Source organism: Asterias rubens, chromosome 14 (assembly GCF_902459465.1).
Source record: "Asterias rubens chromosome 14, eAstRub1.3, whole genome shotgun sequence".
In the NCBI taxonomy this organism is placed as follows: domain Eukaryota; kingdom Metazoa; phylum Echinodermata; class Asteroidea; order Forcipulatida; family Asteriidae; genus Asterias; species Asterias rubens.
Window position 1 is genome coordinate 5,594,924 of NC_047075.1, and position 22,190 is coordinate 5,617,113.

The 22,190-nt window shown below is 39.2% G+C and overlaps 1 protein-coding gene across 2 annotated transcripts in view; it reads left to right on the forward strand.

The window, feature by feature from the left end:
- Positions 1-20,444, forward strand: part of LOC117299290 (PAX-interacting protein 1-like) — a 37,741-nt gene extending 17,297 nt beyond the window's left edge. The window contains exons 10-19 of one of the 2 annotated variants that reach the window (XM_033782781.1): positions 516-700; positions 2,207-2,250; positions 6,375-6,398; positions 10,234-10,319; positions 11,281-11,398; positions 13,093-13,261; positions 14,132-14,232; positions 14,992-15,202; positions 16,457-16,517; positions 19,125-20,444. In XM_033782781.1, coding sequence (XP_033638672.1) covers positions 516-700; positions 2,207-2,250; positions 6,375-6,398; positions 10,234-10,319; positions 11,281-11,398; positions 13,093-13,261; positions 14,132-14,232; positions 14,992-15,202; positions 16,457-16,517; positions 19,125-19,146 — 1,021 coding nt within the window. In that variant the 3' untranslated portion in view covers positions 19,147-20,444. The remainder of the gene's footprint in view (positions 1-515; positions 701-2,206; positions 2,251-6,374; positions 6,399-10,233; positions 10,320-11,280; positions 11,399-13,092; positions 13,262-14,131; positions 14,233-14,991; positions 15,203-16,456; positions 16,518-19,124) is intronic. The other variant, XM_033782782.1, reaches the window with a different exon arrangement.
- The last annotated feature ends 1,746 nt before the right edge of the window (positions 20,445-22,190 follow it).

The following is a 22,190-nucleotide window of genomic DNA, read 5'->3' on the forward strand; positions in this document are numbered from 1 at the left end:
CAATTTGTATTGTTTTACCTTCCTATAATGGACAAGACTTTCATCAATTTGTATTGTTTTACCTTCCTATAATGGACAAGACTTTCATCAATTTGTATTGTTTTACCTTCCTATAATGGACAAGACTTTCATCAATTTGTATTGTTTTACCTTCCTATAATGGACAAAGTGCATTTTTGAGACACATTAGACAAGTGCGAGTGGAATACGGAAAATATAGCGCTTCTGCGTCCCATATCCAACGAAGCCGAGTTGGATATGGGACGCAGACGCGCTATATTTTCCATATTTCCAGGAGCGCACGTGTGATAACGCATTTATCTTCAAGCAAACTTGGCAAATGACATAGAACACACAAAACGCAGGTAGTGATATTAGCCGTACAATATAGGTTTTTATCACCACTCTGTTCTGCGAATCTGAGGAGTAGCACGTACTTGAAGATAATATTAGTTATTATTATTATATACTTACATGGGTTGATTTTCTTATTTAAAATAATTTGATATTTTCAGGATGGAAGGCGCTAAGTATGAGAAAGCTCAAGAATGGCGTATACCTATTGTTAATGTCCAATGTTTAAGTGACTTGGTCCTTGGTAACTATGAAACCATTCGTAACTTCAACTCACAGAGGTATCAGATGTATGATCAAATAGATCCATTCAAGATTGATCGCTACGGCCAAACTAACCTCATGGGTGAGTTGTCACTTTTTAATGTAGTTTCGTATCAGGATCTTATTTGTCTGTCATTGATTGCTACGGCCAAACTAACCTTATGGGTGAGTAGTTTCATAACAGGGTCTTATTTGTCTCTCATTGATGTGATCAGGTTGGTGTAGTGGGTGTCTTGCCTCGCATTCCACCTCTGGGACCCAGTTCGATTCTCGGAAAAATTCTCTGGGGTTTTTGTCTCACTTCTAAAGCTGAAATTACTTAATCATCTGCACTTCTCGTTTGGTTCTTGTAATAGCATTGAAAATATTTCTGGAGATCCAGATGTGTCCTTGTCAAGTGGTTTAGTGCATTGGATTCGGGTTCTAGTCATCAGAGTGTCGGTTCAAATTATAACATCTGAACTCGGAGAAACTGAACAAGAAATAAAGAGAGACAAAAGAGGGATAGATGAACTAAGAACATACATGTATAGGGGCATTGCTTGGCAATAGGCAGCTCAGTGATATAATGAAATGGCTAGAAAGAAGAAAGATGAAGCATTGAATCTGTGTCTATCCAGGATGTACAAACAAATGCAGCAGACCCTCAACAACACTCTAGCTAACTCATGATAACATGTGTTTGCATGAGTGCAGTCATATGTCTATACAATTATTTTTTGGATAGAGTTTCAAGACAACTTTCGGGTCATGTAGCCAAGAACTAGTTTGCTGAACATTTTGGAGATTTGTTATTGAAATGTATATTTATAATTATTTGGAAAACAGTAGACTAGATCTTGTTTAGAACCATCGCAGGGGTGCCGCTGCATTACAGTCCTAAGCAGCTGATACAAGATCCATAATTCATGTCAACCTAGATGTGGAATGTGTGCTGCATCAAAGTGTGGTTCAAACTTAAATAATATACTTCTTAAATATTACAGAGTTATTTGAGCAAGGATATAATTTCAAATGTTTATCCTTGCATGTTTATCCTGTACTAATGAGATCAAGAACAACTAGACATCCAGTTTTTGTCAAATACAAAACCAAGGTGTTCGTGAGTGGTGTCATCAAATATGATTTACGGAAACTACGATGACATTTGACCTTATCAACCCAATGTGGGGCTCAGGAGTAAGTTTTTTTGTCCAATATAAAAAGCTTCAACTTCCAGTTGTATTACAATGTATGCAACATGGCACACATTTACATACATTAATAAGATCAACAACAAGGACTGTTTAAAAGTAAACTATCGTCTTCTAAGTTCTATTGACCCATTCACAACATGCAGCACACTTACATGCGCTGATCCTGTCCACCATTTTGGGGATCAAAATGTACACAAAGGAAGTGACTCCCAAAATGGCTGAGCTGATAGATGTAGTCCTGCCTGTGTCAAAGGGTTATGATATAGGTCATGCATTTTGTAAAGAAGTCGTAGCACTTTGTGATACCAGGCCCAGGTTGGTGCTGTGTTCAAAGGTACTGTGCATAAAGTGTACAATTTGTTCATGTAGATTCTTGTATTTATTGTACACAGAACCCTGGACAGTGCCATTGAAGATCTCACATGCAGCCAAGAAGGTAAGCCGACATACTACAATGCTGCATTGTAAAGCATGCTAGTAAAGATGAGTCATGACACTATGTAGTAGTTAGCAGCATGTGCACAGTTCATAGGATTGTAGAATACTTGGGGACATACATGTACATACAGCAGTTTGAATCTTATTAAGGCCTTTTCACACTGTCCAAAATCTCAGGGTTGTAGCTGGTTCCGAAACAGAGATTTTGTTCAACCCGTTTCACAATGTAAAAATTTAAATCCGCCTCTGATCTTGGTAGCATGCTCTAGCCGGAGAGAAATCAACCCAGGCAGGGACTAGGGTTGATAATCCCAATCCCAATCAAAATTGCATTTTTCCTTAAACGGTTGACGCATTAGCCGGTTCACGTATTAGCCGGTTCACGTATCTCTGATCCGTGTCGAAAAGAAGCGAGTCTGAACCGCAGAGGACCCGGGTAGGTTTCAACGCGGTTCGAAATGGAGGTAGGGAGAAAAGGCCTTTAGCTGTGTATATTCACCTTGATTCAACATGAGCATGGACAAAAGTTACAACAACAAAACTTATCATTTCCATGGTTTTTGTGTGTACTAGATAAAACTTCTAAAAATTAAGTTTATTCCAATAGGAGACTTTGGAACGTTACATGGCAGCAGACATACCAGGTCAATTTCCATTGTTCACGTAGTCTGCTGCCACCTACATGTAGCGTCCCAAACGTTCCCCATTGGTTTGACCAACACTACTGTATGGTAAATGTTGTGAGTTTGCAAAGAGTGTAGAATGTAGTGGGTTTGAATCCTAGCCATTGTGCCTTGCCATGTATTCTCACAGGAACTATAATGTACTGTTGTGTGTTGGTTGATGCTGGGCAAAACCATCAAATATTTGTTCCTTATTCTTGATGCATGTTTAACCTGAAAGTGCATCGCAAACAGTTTTTACATCAGGCCATCATACGTACTTACTTCTTTGAGAATGAATTGAGGCACAAAGCCATATCAAATAAATCCAATTCTGGAATCATTTATCTATGTAATACACTTACTGTGCATGGGCAGGAAACCCAAATCTAACTAATACTCATCCATAGGTCCCCTTTAAAAATGAATACATGTAGAAAGCAATCTTACACCTTTCAGAAAATCCCAAAATGATGTCCATGATGTGTAGATTGTCAAAATGTCATTGTTGATTGGACCAAATGTTTGTATTCAGGTTGCTTTCCTAACTAGAGCATGTAAACACTAGTAGTAGTGTGACATCAAACAGTGGTGATTGATCATACATTTTATCTTCCATTACGCATTAATCCACCAATCAGATGCTCGAACTGGAGGCGGGATAAAACATATATTCTACTTCCTCTGTTTTATATCCTACTTTATTGCACAGTGCGTATTGTGAGTGTTAATGCGTCACGCATCCGTATAGGGACCGTCTACATCCCATATCCAACTCGGCCTTCGGCCTCGTTTGATATGGGACGCTGAAGCGCTATATTTGTCCGTATTCTACTCGCGCTTGTGTGATAACTTATAATATATTGCCCAGGATACTCTATTGGTTAAACTGCTTGAATTGTATACATGTATAGTGCAAACTCAGCTGCACACTGTTTGTGTGCAATAGTCAAGCACTAGAATGGCTGTAGTGATGTATACATACATGTGTTGTGTACGTGAACCATTACCAATAGTAGTTTACCCTTAGGCGCCTTGTCAAAACCTCCAAGCCGTTCCATTCCGCGTGCATTCTGCGGGAGTCCGCGGATTTTTGTAACAAAAGAACCCATAGCAACCGGGCAGGTCCACGGCCACGACGGCTCATTTACATGTCAATAAACATGAATATTCCGGGGGCTTCGCGGAGCGACCGGTCGGCCATTGTAAGGTCCAGCTTATTAGCTGACCGGCGGAACCGCGGAGGAACGCAGGTGGTTAACAATGGATTTACCTTAATTTGCAGATTAAAAAGCAAAGTGAGGGTGGATGTGTAACTAAAATCCATTTCCTCCAATGTGTGATTTTTATGACTTGGTTGGGTCTACAATGTACATAACCAAAACATGAATTTCGAAAATGGTTTTCTTTATTCCCGGCTTCGACTGACAAAAGTTCCAGGCTACGTGCAAACTCCGTTCCAAGTGGGTCAGAGTCTCCAGGAGACAATTTGAAGTGTATTAGTTCTTACTTTCCAAGCAGAAACATTAGTTTCTTATTGATAAAAACCCAAGTCACCGTCACCAATAAACAAGTCCACACACCTGGTGCGACTGTGTCCATGTCAAAACAACCAGATAGTCTGGTTCGTCCAATGTCTGAGGGGAGGAAAGCCGCAGTCTCAGATACACGTGTTTCTATTGCCTGTTGAATTTCCATATAGCGCGTAGCAAATGTTTTCATTGGTCGATTTTGCCCTACTGCCAGAGCAGCATGTAATTGTATTCAACATCACGGAAGAAAATGTTAGTAGTCGGTGGCGGTGATTTCTTATTAATTTTGCATCTGTTTTCTTGCGGGAAAATTGATTAAATGTGAATGGTTTCAAGTTAAAAATCGATATTTTAGAATTGCATAGCAAATCATCAAAATTGCATCGCAAATTGCGATGTGATACAGGCGAAATCGTTCCCTGATTTATGAAGTGCGCGATTATCACATGCGCTGGAAGGTCGGCTGGCACACCCAATGCATGGTGTTCATGTAATGGTCTTGTTGGTGCGGCCTGTCCGCTTCCGGGCTGATAGTATTCGTGAGTAGAAAATGTATTATTCTGGGAGAGCACGGCCGGTCCGCGTCCAAGCCGCTGATATTCATGACCTGAAAATACAACTTGTTTATTCATGAAACTTATTGTTATACCAAAAATTGCGCCCGGCATGGATAGCTCATTAACTTCGCCGCGCTTCAACGCACATGGTCGTTCTTCCTCGGACTGTCCGAGGTCCTTAGTAACGGCGGTATTTGCTGTCCAGTCCGCGGACTCTCCGCGGAGGAACGCTCGGGAGGTTTTGACAAGGCGCCTTATAAACAGTAGTTTACACCACCCTTACCAACAGTAGTACATGTAGTTTACCCTTATAAACAGTAGTTTACCAACAGTATATGTAGTTTACCCTTACCAACAGTTAGTTTATGCTTACCCAGTAGTTTACCCTTAACAGTAATACCCTTAACCCTTTCTTTAAAGGCAGTGGACACTATTGGTAATTATTTAAAATAATTGTTAGCATAAAATTTTACTTGGTAACGAGTAATGGGGAGCTGTTGATAGTATAATACATTGTGAGAAATGGCTCCCTCTGAAGTAACATAGTTATCGAGAAAGAAGTAATTTTCCACGAATTTCATTTTGAGACTTCAGATTTAGAATTTGAAGTCTCGAAATCAAGCATCTGAAAGCACACAACTTCGTGTGACAAGTGTGTTTTTTCTTTCATTATTATCTTGCAACTTCTACTTTCACCTTTTTTTGAAGTTGTTATAAAAATTGTGGTACATTTAAAAATTGGTTTTTCCCTATAGATAAGGTCGTAAGTTGATCTTAGTTTGTTCTCTGTTGATGTATTATCACGCAGGATTGTTTGTCAGTGAAAACATCAAACAGCTTTTATTTCCAGCAGCAATTATTATGCTGTGATTTTGTTTGTGGTATTTTGTAATATACCTCAAAGGATTTTTTACATGTAGTATAATACTTTTTTTCCCCGGCAGTTTACATACAAAATTCACAATATAAAAATATAATGCAAAAGTTAAACAGCTTAAAGTTAAGGTTAAGGCAAATATGACTCTCACAATCTTTGGCCTGAATCTCAAGAAGGATCTGAGTCACATAAAACATTATGGTTATCATGGCTATTGTTTGTTACCATGGTTATTGTTTAATCTTATTATCAGGTAACAATGAAACATTGTTAGAAAGTGAAGACGTAGCACATCCAGTCTGGGCTATCTGGAACCTTTTAGCATGGTCTTGAAAGACTAAACCAAAAAGCAACATAATAATTAGTTGCATCTATAAACACTTGTCAATTGTTTGTTGTTGTGTCTTATAATCTTAGCATGAATAACGTGTTATTTGATTTGGAGATGTAGCTATTTTTTTATTTTAACTATGCATTTTTATTTTCATTCTCAGTTGTGCAAGGCAATGCTTGGCAAGGTACAGTGTAATTTGAATGTTTCACTAATGTTCACAACTTACTCATTATAACCCATCCACATTATTGTCACCACTACTGATATAATATAATGGTATGTGTTTGCAAGGTACATGTACAACCTCGTTATTACATGACGTGGAAGGGTAAGAGAGAGATTTAGTTGATAGCTTGGTATACCTCTTTATAATCTACCTTTGTATGCCAAAATAACACTCTAAGAATAACTATCAATATAAATAGTAGACTTGCAGGTACAACCATGGCTAAAATCTCTTTTGAGAGAGTGTTTAATAATACACTACATGTAGTTGGTACATGTGAAATGAATGATGCAACACACTCTAAACAAAGATTCTGCCTTAAGCACTGCTCCAAAAATGGCAGACTGTACCAAAATAACATTGCTCAATCGACCGTATTGAATAACCCCTTTTTTTGCTATGAAGGTCGCCATCTTCTAGGTCAAACCGTATGCGCGTCCAAGCGTGTTCATCAATGAAGCACGCAACATTCCCAGTTTGTTTTCTAAGGCACATGCACGCTCAAACCCACGCGCACAGACACCATCTTGTAGGGCAGATATTTGACCGGTGACGTCATATTCAATACCGTCAAGTGATGGTGGTGCTTTCAAGCAACCACTGAACTAGCCTCATAGCAACCACTGAACTAGCCTCATAGCAACCACTGAACTAGCCTCATAGCAACCACTGAACTAGCCTCATAGCAACCACTGAACTAGCCTCATAGCAACCACTGAACTAGCCTCATAGCAATCACTGAACTAGCCTCATAGCAACCACTGAACTAGCCTCATAGCAACCACTGAACTAGCCTCATAGCAACCACTGAACTAGCCTCATAGCAACCACTGAACTAGCCTCATAGCAACCACTGAACTAGCCTCATAGCAACCACTGAACTGGCCTCATAGCAACCACTGAACTGGCCTCATAGCAACCACTGAACTGGCTTCATAGCAACCACTGAATGAGCCCTTTAGCAACTGGTGAACTGGCTTTCAATTGAACCAGATGTAGCTATTTTTTATTTGAACTATGCATTTTTGTGCATCCACTAGAACTAGTCCCTATAATTAATTTGAACAAAAGGGGTCTGTTAAAAAGACATACCAGGAATATTCCTTGCTTTGCTTTTGGGTGGTAAAGGTAGTAGAAACATTTTGGTTTTAGTCTCAACTATTTGAGGTGCGACTAGTCAAGTAGTAAATTTCAGTTGTAGGCCAGTCCTAGTTTACACCCTTAACCAGGGCATCGTATGGGAAGACTAACACACTGACCATTCTAACACTATCATATGGTTATCTTTCATTGCTATTTCTATACATGTCTGATCTTCGATAGTTTCAAAAGATGCTGTGTACTGTAGCTCAAATTAGATACAAATATATGTAACATGGTTTGAGGGTGAACTGTCTATATTCCCCCCATGTTTTTTTTGTTTTACTATACTTCATCTAAACTTAAATGATTGTTAAATAGCCATCTTGGATTGTGTTCACCCCCATGTGTCCTGTCAAATGGTGCCCGCTCCCTGCTGATTTGATGCATCCTTGGGTCAATTTCTGGGTTCCTGTGGGTTGGCGGTATGTATTGTTTCATTCCCGTTAAGCGCCTTTTGTGATTTCAACATCAAAGCACAACCGTGAAGTTACTTTGGGGGGGGGGGGGTTCTGGGTTGTTTCATAAGCCTGTCAGGCGCCCTTTGTGATGTCACAGCGGAAGCAAAGAACAGTGCACAGGATCACCATGGGGAACAGAGGCACGGCGGAGGAGGTAGCACGTGGGACAGGGAGAGGAAGGGGCACACAGTTGTGCGCCTGTGGGAACTAGAAAAAACTAGAAAAAACTTGCGGGGCTGGGGAAAATAATATGAAAAGGATTAAAGAGAAGGCACTATTGATGATATGGGACAGAAAAATAATAAATTGGTGAACGGGGAAACAGTTTGGTACTGAACTTAAAAAAATTAACAATAACAAATTTCATCACCAACATGTTGGAATAGTTTCTAATCTTGTTCTTAGTTACATGTACATGTACAATGTAGGTTCATGTGTAGCAAAATTTGTCTGACCAATTATGGGCAGTCCTGTTTTCCACCACCTCCCTGTATATTAAGTTCAACTTAATGGCCGAGTGGTTAAGAGCATCAAATTCAAGTTCTGGTGCGTTTTCACCGGAGTGTGGGTTCGAATCCTGGTCGTGACACTTGTGTCCTTGAGCAAGATACTTTACTATAATTGCTTCTCTTCACCCAGGGGAATAAATGGGTACCTGCGAGGGTAGAGGTTGATATTGTGAATGAAAAAGCCTTTGGAACGATATAAACTGTTGCCCAGGTTGTATACTCCCAAGGGAGCTGAGAAACATTAAAAAAGGGATGTTATTGGCCCTATGACCAGGGCACTAATGTAAAGCGCTTAGAGAATTAAGTGTTAGTTATTAGGCGCTATATAAATCGAAAGTTATTATTATAACTCCTACTGTTTACTGCTGTACAAGCTCAGTGTGCACTACAGTACACGCAGTGTAATCTAGAAGAGCCAGTAATAGCTGAAACTAGGACAGCTTGCAGAGTCACTACAGGGCAGGCTGGAGGAATGGAATGGAATTCAATTCAATTGAGTTTTGTAACAAATGCCAGGCCTGAAATTGTTCGTAGATCACAGAGACCATGGCTTGTATTGCCTTTTATTGTATTTGCCATGGTGCCCCTTCAAAAATTATCTTTAGACTTTGAGATTTTCCAATGGAAGTGGTTAGTGCCCTTTGCAAAATGTATAAATTATGGCCTTGCCCTCCCAAAGATTAAATGCCTGGCCTTCCCAAAGATTAAATGCCTGGCCTTCCCAAAGATTAAATGCCTTGCCCTCCCAAAGATTAAATGCCTGGCCTTCCCAAAGATTAAATGCCTGGCCTTCCCAAAGATTAAATGCCTTGCCTTCCCAAAGATTAAATGCCTTGCCTGAAATGGGAGACATCCTACATGTATACAGAGCCAGTATATCAAAAGGTGCCAAGATTAAACCCAGAATAAGCTGTAAAACTCCTTGTAGGTTTTAACAAACCATCGTTATTGGACAAAGAATGAACTGTGTGTTGTTGTAGATACTCCCAGTCCAGTCCATCTCATACATGTACTTAAGGAACGGTCTTCAAAATACTTTTACACTGGAATTGCAGTTGACACAATTTTGTTAACACTAAGGCAATACAAGATTTGATTTGATATTGTTTCATCAACTTGGCTGAACCTATATGTAGATCAGTAGTCACATTATTAATTTAAATAATTTGTAATATATGGCACAATAATTGCATTGGTTACAAAATGATGCATAGTGTTAAATCTTTCAGACTGAGCACAGTGTTGCCACATACACAGCAGGTGGTAAAGGTCAATGAATTGGCACTATATCAATTAAACCTGATTGTACCATATACACTCATGGATAATAAGTGTATCTTACGGAACAAGTTCCAGCGATTTGAACTACACTGTAGCAACACTTTCTTGACTAGGGTCGTGTAGGGTAATGGCCTCAAAAATTTTATTTATACCACAGGTCATTGTGGTTTATATTTAACGAAACACCATTTCTTATTTTAAGACATTGTTTCCATTGATACAAACAAAATGACATGTAGGTCTTGCTTTGACTCATAATAATCGTCCTAACCTCATTGTTTAACAAGCTTCTTGAATAATCACAGATTGGCATACATGTACATGTAAGTACATTGTCAGGGTTTACCACAGTATAATGATCAATTGAATCTTGCTGACTCATTTATTCAATTTTGTTTCTAGAAGTTTCTGTCTAACCTTGGTCAGAAGGCAGGGCAGATCATGAAGCGTAAATGTGAGCAAGGAGTTCCAATCGCCAAGAAGCAAAGGTACTACAAATGTTTATACATTGTAATAAAGCTCAATGACGTGTTATAGGCCTCTTTTAGTAATAATGAAATGACCAGTATAAAACAATGTTACAAATGTTATTACTCTTCATTCCACCTTCAATTCCTATTATTTTATTTATCATTATATATTTCTGGTAATGAAACCGAGGATACCTCATACATGTAGGTGAACTTAATTACTGTAGTAGCCGGCAAGCCTGGGCAAACCTGTGTACACGGTGATTGCGAACCAGAAACACCAGGGTTCTACATTGTATATAAGTGTTCTGTGTTATTTTACTTGTACTACCAATCCTAGTCACATGAGACCTATGGCTTCATGTCCCAACCAAAGGACAAAGCATTTGTGGTAAAGTGTCTTGGTTATCTTTAAAAAGATACAAATGTCACGATCGGGACTTGAAGCCACACACTGCTCAACAGGAACACCAGTTCATGAGTCCGCTGCTCTTATCCGCTCGGCCACACCACTCCACTTAAGGATGGAGACCATCACCAACGGGAATAGATTCTAGTAAGATGTGTACATGTATGGATACAATGTAGATGTGATGTCATGGCTGAGTGGTTAAGAGCATTGATTTTAGGTTCTGGTGGCTAAGTCATTGGAGTATGGAATCAAGTCCCTGTCATGGCACTTGTGTCCTTGAGAAAGATGCTTTACTATAACTGCTTCTCTTCACACAGGGGTATAAATGGGTACCTGTGAGGGTAGCGGTTAATATTGTGTTTGAAAAAGCATTCGGAGCGCCACGGCAGCTCAGGGCTGTATACTCCCCAGGGAGCTGAGAAAGATTAAAGGAATGTTATTAGCCCAATGACCAGGGCACTAATTCAAAATGCATTAACACGTTCTTGTGAAATGCACATTATAAGAACTATTGTGTACATGTAGTTATTATGTGATGTAACAGTTTACACAATTTTGTGTCGATAGGAAAGGCAGTATGAGTGCTGATGACTGGGAAGGATCACCACGTATTCTGGATCCAGATAAGATCCCATATGTCATGTTTACAGGCATTGATAACCGGCTCATTCCTGAATTAGTCAAGGTAAGGACAAGTTTAAATATGCCTCAATACTCATAACATTACATAGAGACAAATCAGACACCAAATTGATCAGTTACACTATTGGTTCTGGAATCAAGTTCATCACACCTAAAGGCCTCCTATAGACTTGTTTAATATTCACATAGCAGCACGCAAGGGTTACAGGGTGCTGTTTTGCAATGTGTACCAGAAAACACCAGGGCAAACCTCCTTCTCTTAATGATAAGTGTAACTGGGTTCTAATGTGAATTACACAACACACTGGACCTACAGCTTTACATTCAAAGGATGAAGTTATAATGGTTAAGTGTCTTGCTTTGGACACAAATGTCAAGATCGTACTCTGCTGATCAGAAGCAGCAGAGCTTGAGTGCAGTCTCCTTGACTGCTGAATGCAGTCTCCTTGACTGCTGAATGCAGTCTCCTTGACTGCTGAATGCAGTCTCCTTGACTGCTGAATGCAGTCTCCTTGACTGCTGAATGCAGTCTCCTTGACTGCTGAATGCAGTCTCCTTGACTGCTGAATGCAGTCTCCTTGACTGCTGAATGCAGTCTCCTTGACTGCTGAATGCAGTCTCCTTGACTGCTGAATGCAGTCTCCTTGACTGCTGAATGCAGTCTCCTTGACTGCTGAATGCAGTCTCCTTGACTGCTGAATGCAGTTAACTGATGCAGTATTGTTTACTTCATAAGTCGGTTATTCTGGATATTTTTTTCCAAAAGATTCTGTTAAACCAAATTTGGAACTAAACTTTATTTAAACTCAAATGTAGACTGAAGTTAAAATACTAATCTGCATAAACTTTCCGCAGATATGTCTGGTGGATACAACGAGCAAGAAAAACAGTTGATCCAAAGTTTTAAGTCCATTTTCATTACTTTCTTGGTTTTCATTTCATATTTTTATCTTGAGTATTTATTCAAAGGCGAGCAAAACTTCCATATTTTTAGGCCTATGGGAGCCACAATATGTGATCCGTAGTATTTTGAACTAGGCTAGGCCTGGGTGCTTCGTGGAATTTATTTGACTAGTTGTGCCTCAATTAGTCACGACTTTGACACGACTAATTTTTTATTTCCAAGATGCAGTGTGGCAAATGTTTGGCAGTGTCATGGCCGAGCGGTTAAGAGCACCAGATTCAAGCACTGGTGTTTGATCAGCAGGGTGTGGGTTCGGATCCCGGTCATGACACTTGCTACCGGCCAGGCTTCGAATTGAAGATACCCAAGCCTACATTCGTATGGACTGTGAAAGGTGTAACCCTGTTTCAGCCCTAGGAGTAGGTGGCAATGGCCTCTGGAAAAAAATAATTGTAGCCCACACCTTGAAGTGGCCTTCAGGCCTTGTGTGTCAGGCGACTTGCATAAAAATAAAAGATAAAATTAAAAAAAATGCGCAAAATGGTAATATTCACACTGAAAGGATTAAAGGATTATGTCACTGATGTCTGATTGTGATTCGTAAGTAAAATATGTTGTAGTGAATAGTCCTGAACGACACAATTGATTCACATAGCAGGAAGTCGCGACTATTTTTGTAGTACTCGCAGCGGCATGATTAACCAAGAAGTTTTTAAAAAGGTTGCCACGACTCAACCAAGCAATCAGTAGTCGCGACTACGGCACTTATTACACTAGTCACCCATCCCAGGCTTATTTAGACTGACATTGAACTAAATGTTTTGCATCTTCAGAAACTTGAGAAGCTTGGTGGACATGTAACAGACTGTATTGGAGCGTGTACTCATCTGGTCTCTAGTAAAGTGACTCGTACTGTCAAGTTCCTGAGTGGTGTATCTGTCTGTAGATTCATTGTGACTCCAATGTGGATTGAGGAGAGCTATAAAAGTAGATGGTTTCTGGGTAAGTATGGCGGCTTACACATCCATAAAGCAACATCATGGCACAATGCCAGGTGAAATCAGTAAGCTATGGGGTCCAATTTACAAAGAGTTAGGACTAGTCCTAACTTAGGAGTAGTCCTAGGAGATATTAAAAACTAAAAGCTAAACCTAAGTTAGGACGAGTTACTCACCATAACTCGACATAACACTAGTATTAACTTTTTGTGAAATCCACCCCTGGTTTATCAACATCATGGCACAATGCCAGGTGAAATAGACCAGGGCCCAATGACATGTGACACGCTAGTTTGGCTGGGCATATCAACATCATGGCACAATGCCAGGTGAAATAGACCAGGGCCCAATGACATGTGACACGCTAGTTTGGCTGGGCATAATTTTGTTGTTTTGCTTAGCTGCTTGTTGTGCTCTAGCAGCTCTTTAAAATTGGGCCCTGTAAGCTGTGGTAAAATCACATTACAAGAATTGAACAAGTTACTTGAGCTGCATTCACTTTCCAGTAGATAGAGTCCAAATAAAAGAAGACAAAATATTGAAGTCTCTTCATTTCATTGACGTGCTATTAAAGTCTCCTTTCTTGTTTTTACCCTTTCAAGCAAAACTTGTAACAATTTGGTTAACACTTAGAACATGAGTTTTTGGTTAGTCAAAAGATCAAATTCCTAGCAGATTTCACATCCATACACCAACATCATGGCACAAAATTGGTTGGGTTTTGATTGAATAAGCATGGGAGTTCAGGAATGAACTTAAAACATTCACTCTACAAAAATGTACAGACCCATATACCTGTTTCTGGATATTTACAAATTTCGCACGTTACATATTCTTTAGAAGTTGATGATTTTATCTTGTTGATGTGATACAGATGAGGCTAACTTTACATTGAGTGATCCAGACGCAGAGAAGATATTCCTATTCAAGTTGAAGGAATCTATGGCACGAGCAAGTCAACGTAAACTACTCAAGGTAATTTTAAAATCCCCAGCCGTGACACTTGTGTCCTTAATCAATTCCTACATGCTTATTCCATGTCAATAAGCCATTTGTGAGTTAGATTTGAATAATGTCTAGTACAATGACTTGCTTAGTCACAATGTACCGCGTACATTTGAATTCAACAGACCATAGAGACAGTTGCTATGTCATATGGTTCAGGGCAAGCCTTTGCAAAACAACCTCCAGATGAGCAGACCCTGATACCATTGTGCCAAACACATCCATTCAGAATTGTGTACGGGTGTTCACCATCTCTAACATAATTACACAAATAAAGGCTGACATGCGTGCGCGTATGCTTGGCGCGCGCGTCAGAGTTGTGCAGAAAGGCAATGGATGGGCTCATGTGTTCTTGCTCACACGTGCGTCGTGGGCGGAGCCGAATGGATCTGTCTATTGTTTTCCCCACAAATTGACCGCACCTGTATTTTGCGTTTGACAATGTTTGATCATGCTTTTTACTTCATCATCAGCGTTAAGAGGCTGAGTCTCCCAGTGTAAGATGAAGCCCTCCTCATTTATTGTCCCGTCCTTGGTTGCCAATCCATTATTCGTGTTGTTCATGTATTGTCATTTCTTCGGGCAGTGGGTCCAGCCCTTCTCCATTTTTATTATGATGTCTCTTACTCTAGTGGTCCTTTTGTATTTCTGTACATTTTAATCCTTGTCTCTACCTGAGTTATGTATCTCTCCATTGCTCTTGACTAACTTACTATTTATATTTGTCAGGATGTGACGTTGTACTTGACTCCTGGTGTGCAGCCGGGTCCTACACTAATAAGAGATATAATAGAGACAGCAGGTGGACGTCTTCTTACATCCAGACCATCTCTTACTAAGATCAGTGCTATGCAGAGCACGATGGGGGCATCTGCATTCGTTGTCATCAGCTGTGAAAATGATTTACCTTGGTGCAGAGATTTCTTCCGTCATAAAATTGGTAAATACTTCCAGTTAGTAATCAATCTAGTCAATGGTTCATGTTAAAGGATTTGGGTACTTTTTGTAACACAAAACACAATGTCCACAGATAACACCGTTTTAAGATAATGATAATAGAAAGCGTACCTTAAAATGTTAGTTGCTGAGGTACTGTAATGAAAATACGTTTTTACATGCTTAAATTATTTTCGTCTCATGATCACTGAGACGAAAATTAATTTCATGACATTGTTTTACTCATTTCTCCAAAAATACAGCACCTCAGCACGTAATATTTTCAGGGAAGATTTCTACCATCATTATCTTCAAACTGTAAGTTAAATGTAAATCTGTGGACATTGTGTTTTTTGTCCTACAAAAAGTTACATTAAATTTACACCGTTTTAAGATAATGATTGTAGAAAGCTTCCCTTAAAGGCAGTGGACACTATTGGTAATTGTCAAAGACTAGCCTTCACAGTTGGTGTATCACAACATACGCATAAAATAACAAACCTGTGAAAGTTTGAGCTCAATTGGTCATCGAACTTGCGGGATAAGAATGAAAGAAAAAACACCCTTGTCGCACGAAGTTGTGTGCGTTAATATGGTTGGTTTCGAGACCTCAAGTTCTAAACTTGAGGTTTCGAAATCAAATTCGTGGAAAATTACTTCTTTCTCGAAAACTATGGCACTTAAGAGGGCGCCGTTTCTCACAATGTTTTATACTATCAACCTCTCCCCATTACTCGTCACCAAGAAAGGTTTTATGCTGATAATTATTTTGAGTAATTACCAATAGTGTACACTGCCTTTAAATGGTGCTGTAGTTTTAAAAAGTACATAGCCCCTTTAAATACTGTTATTTAATAGTTGGTGAGAAGTTTAATTTCAAGTGAAAAAGGTGTTTAGTCACTGCCTGTTTAATCTAATGCTTTGATAGTCTGGTTACTCTACTGATTAATAATGCGGTTTGATTTCAGATGTTCATAAAGCAGAATTTATATTGACTGACTGTTTAATAATGCGGTTTGATTTCATATGTTCATAATGCAGAGTTTATATTGACTGACTGTTTAATAATGCGGTTTGATTTCAGATGTTCATAATGCAGAATTTATATTGACTGACTGTTTAATAATGCGGTTTGATTTCAGATTTTCATAATGCAGAGTTTATATTGACTGACTGTTTAATAATGCGGTTTGATTTCAGATGTTCATAATGCAGAGTTTATATTGACTGACTGTTTAATAATGCTGTTTGATTTCAGATGTTCATAATGCAGAGTTTATATTGACTGGTGTACTCAGACAGCAGCTTGACTTCACTTCATATCCTTTTTCAATTTGGCTTCCTTAAACAAAATACAAACTCATCGCACTAAGGTTTTTCTTACAGCTCAGTTTGAAACATCAATTATACAAGGTTCAAAGTTCAAGGTTCAGAAGTATATCAAACTTCAATTGCACCTTTCAATGTTTCTTAAATGTCGTACTATTTTAGATGTTTACATTGACATTTAAATTATCATTTCAAAAACAAATATTACAAATATTGTAAGTTTTGTGGAACTGACCTACATGAAAGACTCAACTGGTACAGAGTGTTGACTTTGGTTCCACCCATTTACACCGATGTGTGTTTAGCACTGTATGTATACTCAGTACTTACCAGAGCCCTGTCAACAATCTTGGGCATAGTACTTGGGTGGGATTTGAACCCACGACCCTCGCAATTCAGAGCAGTGTCTTACCAACTAGACCACCGAGATCGTCCGGTAGCTAGAGGCAGTTTGAATCCTGTGTTTTATCAGTGGGTACTGCATCGATTTAATAGATGTTAAAATTGCATTGGGGATAAAAGAATATTCATGAGGTTTTGGGAAAATGGTAGGATAGCCGGAGCATGCTAAGATCCATCACACTACACGTATGGTAGATTTCCAGAGCATTGACAAATTGCAGTGAGTTCCTATTCACACAACATCAAATCCCAGAACTAATTATGAGAACTTTTAAAGTTTTTCTTATGGCAAGTGGGGGTTGCATTATGCAGAGATGCAACTTTTCCGATTGGGATCCCCTGGATTTAAATTGGAAAACTTACTTTCTTATTTTTACCCCCAAAATCGCTATTTTTAAATTTGACAAACTTGAAAATCGCCGTTAAAACCATGGAGAAACTAACAAAATCCCGTCTGGTATCGTCAGCAATCGCGCGCGAATCACAACGCATGCACCCGGTCTTACTAATAGACCCTTCCCATGAAATATGTAAACTGCACACAGTGGTGCGCACTAACATTTTTGTTGGCAGAATGAGGGTTTTGTACATGGCTAATGGCTGCGTGACGCAGACGTGATTGCACGTCTGCTTAGTGCACAACTCTATGGCGTTTGCCAACCAATAGGGTCTGTACGCATGCGTAAATGTTAATGTTATTAGCATATTTCATGGGAAGGGTCCATTGCCGTCAACTCGCCATCAACTCGCTTGTGTCAGTCAATTCGCCGTCAACTCTCAACCACGCAGATATGGCAGGCATGTATAAGTTTTAGTCTTGACCCAAGACGGCACCGATCAATTTACACGTAGCACAGTACATAATACACCATGCAGTACCGATCACTGACAACTTAGGTCAAGTCTATTCCAAATGCAGAAAAGCGCCCTCTGTTGTCGTGTTGTACAAGCCTGTGACAATGCCAAATGGCGGCCGACTGTTCTGCAGAGAGATAATCCTAAATTTTTACACTGAAATGTTACCTAAAATTTATAAAACTTCTCCTTTAGCTAAAACATTAAAGTTCTATGCCTCTTGTGAATTTTAAAAACAAATTGGAGGAGTTGACGAGTTAATGGCAAGGAAGTATTTAGGTAGGACCCTACCAGCCTACATAATATCTGTACATGTATTTCTACCTCCACGCTATTTACAAGTGTGCGTTGCTGACCGAACATTTTTATTGCAAAATAAGTTTTTTATACAACCGATCTTCAAATCACAAACCCATGCAAATGGCTGTTGACGAAAAAAAGGTGTTATTAAGGGCAGAAATTAGCGGGTAAAATCGTCCCAATTTCTGCATTTATGTCACAATTGGGCTAGTGAAACTTTTTTTGTGCGACCCAAAGTTTGTTTGACCCCCAAACTAGTAAAATATACAGATTCCGTAGGTTCACCTCCGGCGACCGCAACAAACCAGTCCAGGTTTGTCCCTATTTCTGGCTGCGAGGTTGGGGTGGTTTACTGCATTAAGTGTCCAAAACGTCACCACAAAATTTTTCAGATTTTTTTAAACACCTGCTTCTGCACCTTGCATCTCCGATTGTGGCAATGAAGCTCCAAAAAGTTCAGGCAAATAATGGAATCTGTTGTTAAATACAGTACCTCATTTAATTGGTTACCTCGTTAAACATGTGCATATGCACATTATGTGACCAGTAAAACTTAGACTGATTGGTTAAAGTGTGTTTAGTGAAACTAGATACACCCCCTTCAGCTCAATCCATCTCGTATTGACCTCCCCTCGGCGACTATTAATGGCAACTAGTGTCAAAGTCGCAACTATCGATCGATAAGTCGAGTCGCGACTACTGTTATTTAACTACATGATTAATTGTGCCGCCTCAGCTACTACAAAAATAGTTGCGACTTCCTGGTTGGTGAACCAATTGTGTCGCTTATGACTATTCACGACAACAATTTACTTTCGAAATACAATCAGACATCAGTGACACAGTCCTTCAACCCTTTCAGCACGAGTTTTACTAATTGAGCCTGCGGAAAACAATGTGCCGCAATGCATCTTTGGAATTACAAATTTAGGCGCGACTAGTCGAGATTTAAATTTCTATAGTCACCCAAGCTTAATCATGACCTCCCATAAGCTAATTGATGTAATGAATGGCAACAGCTTTCCTTAACTCCTACTTACATATAAGTTTTCACCTCAATGAAGCGACCAGCTGAAGATTGCTTTATTGCGGTGATGGAATCCCATCCAGGCATTCAACTCTGTATCCACTCCTCAGTCTAACCAACAAGTCATTGACTATATTGTGAGGAGGGAGTGCTAGTTACTTCTGATATTCAAGTATCGTCACATCCAGCGCCACGATCTGTGTCACATTACAACCAGCATCCCATTACCCAAAGTGTCATCTTACTTCCAGTGTAACATTGCAACCAGTGTAACATTGCATCGAGTGTCACATTGCATCGAGTGTCACACTGATCCAGTGTCACATTACAACCAGCATCCCATTACACAAAGTGTCATCTTTACTTCCAGTGAAACATTGCAACCAGTGCCACACTGTATTAAGTGTCACATTGCATCGAGTGTCACATTGCATCGAGTGTCACACTGATCCAGTGTCACATTACACCCAGCATCCCATTACACAGTGTCATCTTTACTTCCAGTGAAACATTGCAACCAGTGCCACACTGTATTAAGTGTCACATTGCATCGAGTGTCACATTGCATACAGTGTCACAATCCATCCATTGTCACTCTGCACAGAGTGTAACATTGCAACAAGTGTCACACTGCTTCCAGTGTTACTCTGCATCCATTGTCACATTGCATCGAGTGTCACATTGCATACAGTGTCACAATCCATCCATTGTCACTCTGCACAGAGTGTAACATTGCAACAAGTGTCACACTGTTTCCAGTGTTACTCTGCATCCATTGTCACACTGCATTAAGTGTCACCCTGCATCCAGTGTCACACTGCATCTACTGTCACACTGCATCACGTGTAACTATGCATGAAGTTAAACATTGCATACAGTGTCTCATCGCATACAGTGTCACACTGCTTAACTTTCTGCTAAGCAGAAATGAGCAGGATACCAGTCACAAATTGTTCATGTACAGGGCAATTAAGGCACTGTGTTGATAGCTCACTGTCAGCATAACCAGGATAAATGGGGTTTTCTGGGTTGTACATGTACATCAAACATGTACATGGATGGTTGCATGGCACAAAGATGTACTAAATGCTGCTTAGGCTAAATGTGTTGTGTTGTGTTGTACTTGCTAAGTGCTCGTTAGGTGTGGAATGAGATGCATGCTGGTCTAGCTAACGATCAAGCTCGCACCTCGTTTCACAGTTGGCTCTTGCGCAAAAGGTCTATGCACTTCCAGAAAGACTGCTAGGGTCCAAAATGTCAAGCCATTAGCTTTTTTTTTTTATACCACAGTGGCTTGTACTGAAATTCCCCGAGTGGCCACAAACAACTACAACATAATACATGTACCTCCTTCCACAACTGACATCCCCAACATAGCTCCCATGGATCCACAATTATTTTAAACAATACGACTTGGGCATATGGTGTTTATGTTAAAAGTGTCCACTGTCTTTATGGTTATTGTCAAAGACCAGTCTTCTCTTTTGGTGTATCTAAACATATGCATTAAATAATCAACCTGTGAAAATTTGAGCTCAATCAGTCATCAAAGTTGCGAGATATGAATGAAATAAAAAACACCCTTGTCACGCGAAGTTGTGTGCTTTCAGAAGCTTGATTTCGAGACCTCAAATTCTAAACTTGAGGTCTTAAAATCAAATTCGTGGAATTACTTCTTTCTCGAAAACTACGTCACTTCAGAGGGAGCCGTTTCTCACAATGTTTTATACTATCAACCTCTCCCCATTGCTCGTTACCAAGTGAGGTTTTATGCTGATAATCATGTTGAGTAATAACCAAGTGTCCACTGCCTTAAGGAGATGTGAGGAGAAAGTGTTGATTCGTGGATAAAATGTTTGAGCCGAAGTTGAGTGAGTACATTGTAGGAACGAATGTACACTTTAGAGTCTATTCTCCGACTTAAATTATTTCCCCCAATCTTTATACTTTATCAAACATCATTTGGTTACCCTCATCTTGCAAAGTTTGATTGTGTTTTTACTGAAGTATATTGTTTGACTTGAAAAAAAAATTGGAAATTGAAATATAACGTGTTTTAAGCCGAGTATGCACATCATGTTATCTTTCAATTTGGAAAGACAGTCATTTTCAAGTGTATTTGGTACTTCCAGAGTCATCTGGGAACAAATTACAAACTACTTTTGTTGAATTCAGACCCACTGCCCCCACATTATCATACTGGTGTTGGGTTACATCAAATATAGCTTATTTAGTTGTAAATATACATGTACAGTATGTAAAGAAGAGTTATTAGGAAGTAAAGATAGCCAGTCATGGGGAAGGGGATTACCATGGATACATGTACATTGTATACATGTTCTACTAGTGTAATACTGACTATAAAAGAGGTCTTTGGTTTATACAATCTTTCAAAATTGGTTTCAAGTTGCTTAAAGAGCATTTTATATTTATTCACAGAAAAATTGTCACTGACTCACGCTTGAGAATTATATAATCAAGGAAGCAAAAACTACTGAATTTGATCATACAAAAATAGCTGAATTTATTTACAGATGTTAAAGTTGCTATGTCAGATTTTTGGCCCCAAACATTAGAAAATAGATTTGTTTTGAATGAATGGTATTTCAAAGAGTATCACCCGCTCTAACGAAAAAAAGTTTAACTTTTACTTTTAATGGTCAGGAACCATGACAAAAATTTAAAATGTTTCTTATAAAACATATAAGAATTGGTCACATGATATATTGTCGGGATCCCGACAAAAACTAATTTTGAGCACTTTATTTCACTGCTACTTAATAATTGGCAGACTTTTTCAAGCAATGGCTCAAATAAAAGCTTGTATCTTTCTCGAGCCCATCAAAATACCTATTGTATTTTAAATCAAAATTGTTGGGTCAAATCGGCAAAAAATCTGACATACACTGTAGCATCTTTAAATGTTCCTAGTACTAAGTCTTTTACTTAATAAATTGTCTGAGTCAAAACATTTGCTGAACACAAAATGACAAAGTAAATTATGAAATATTATCTTAAAAAGTTTGTCAACAACACATACTTCCTTTCCCATTGCTGTGTCTGGTCTTGAAATTGCAAG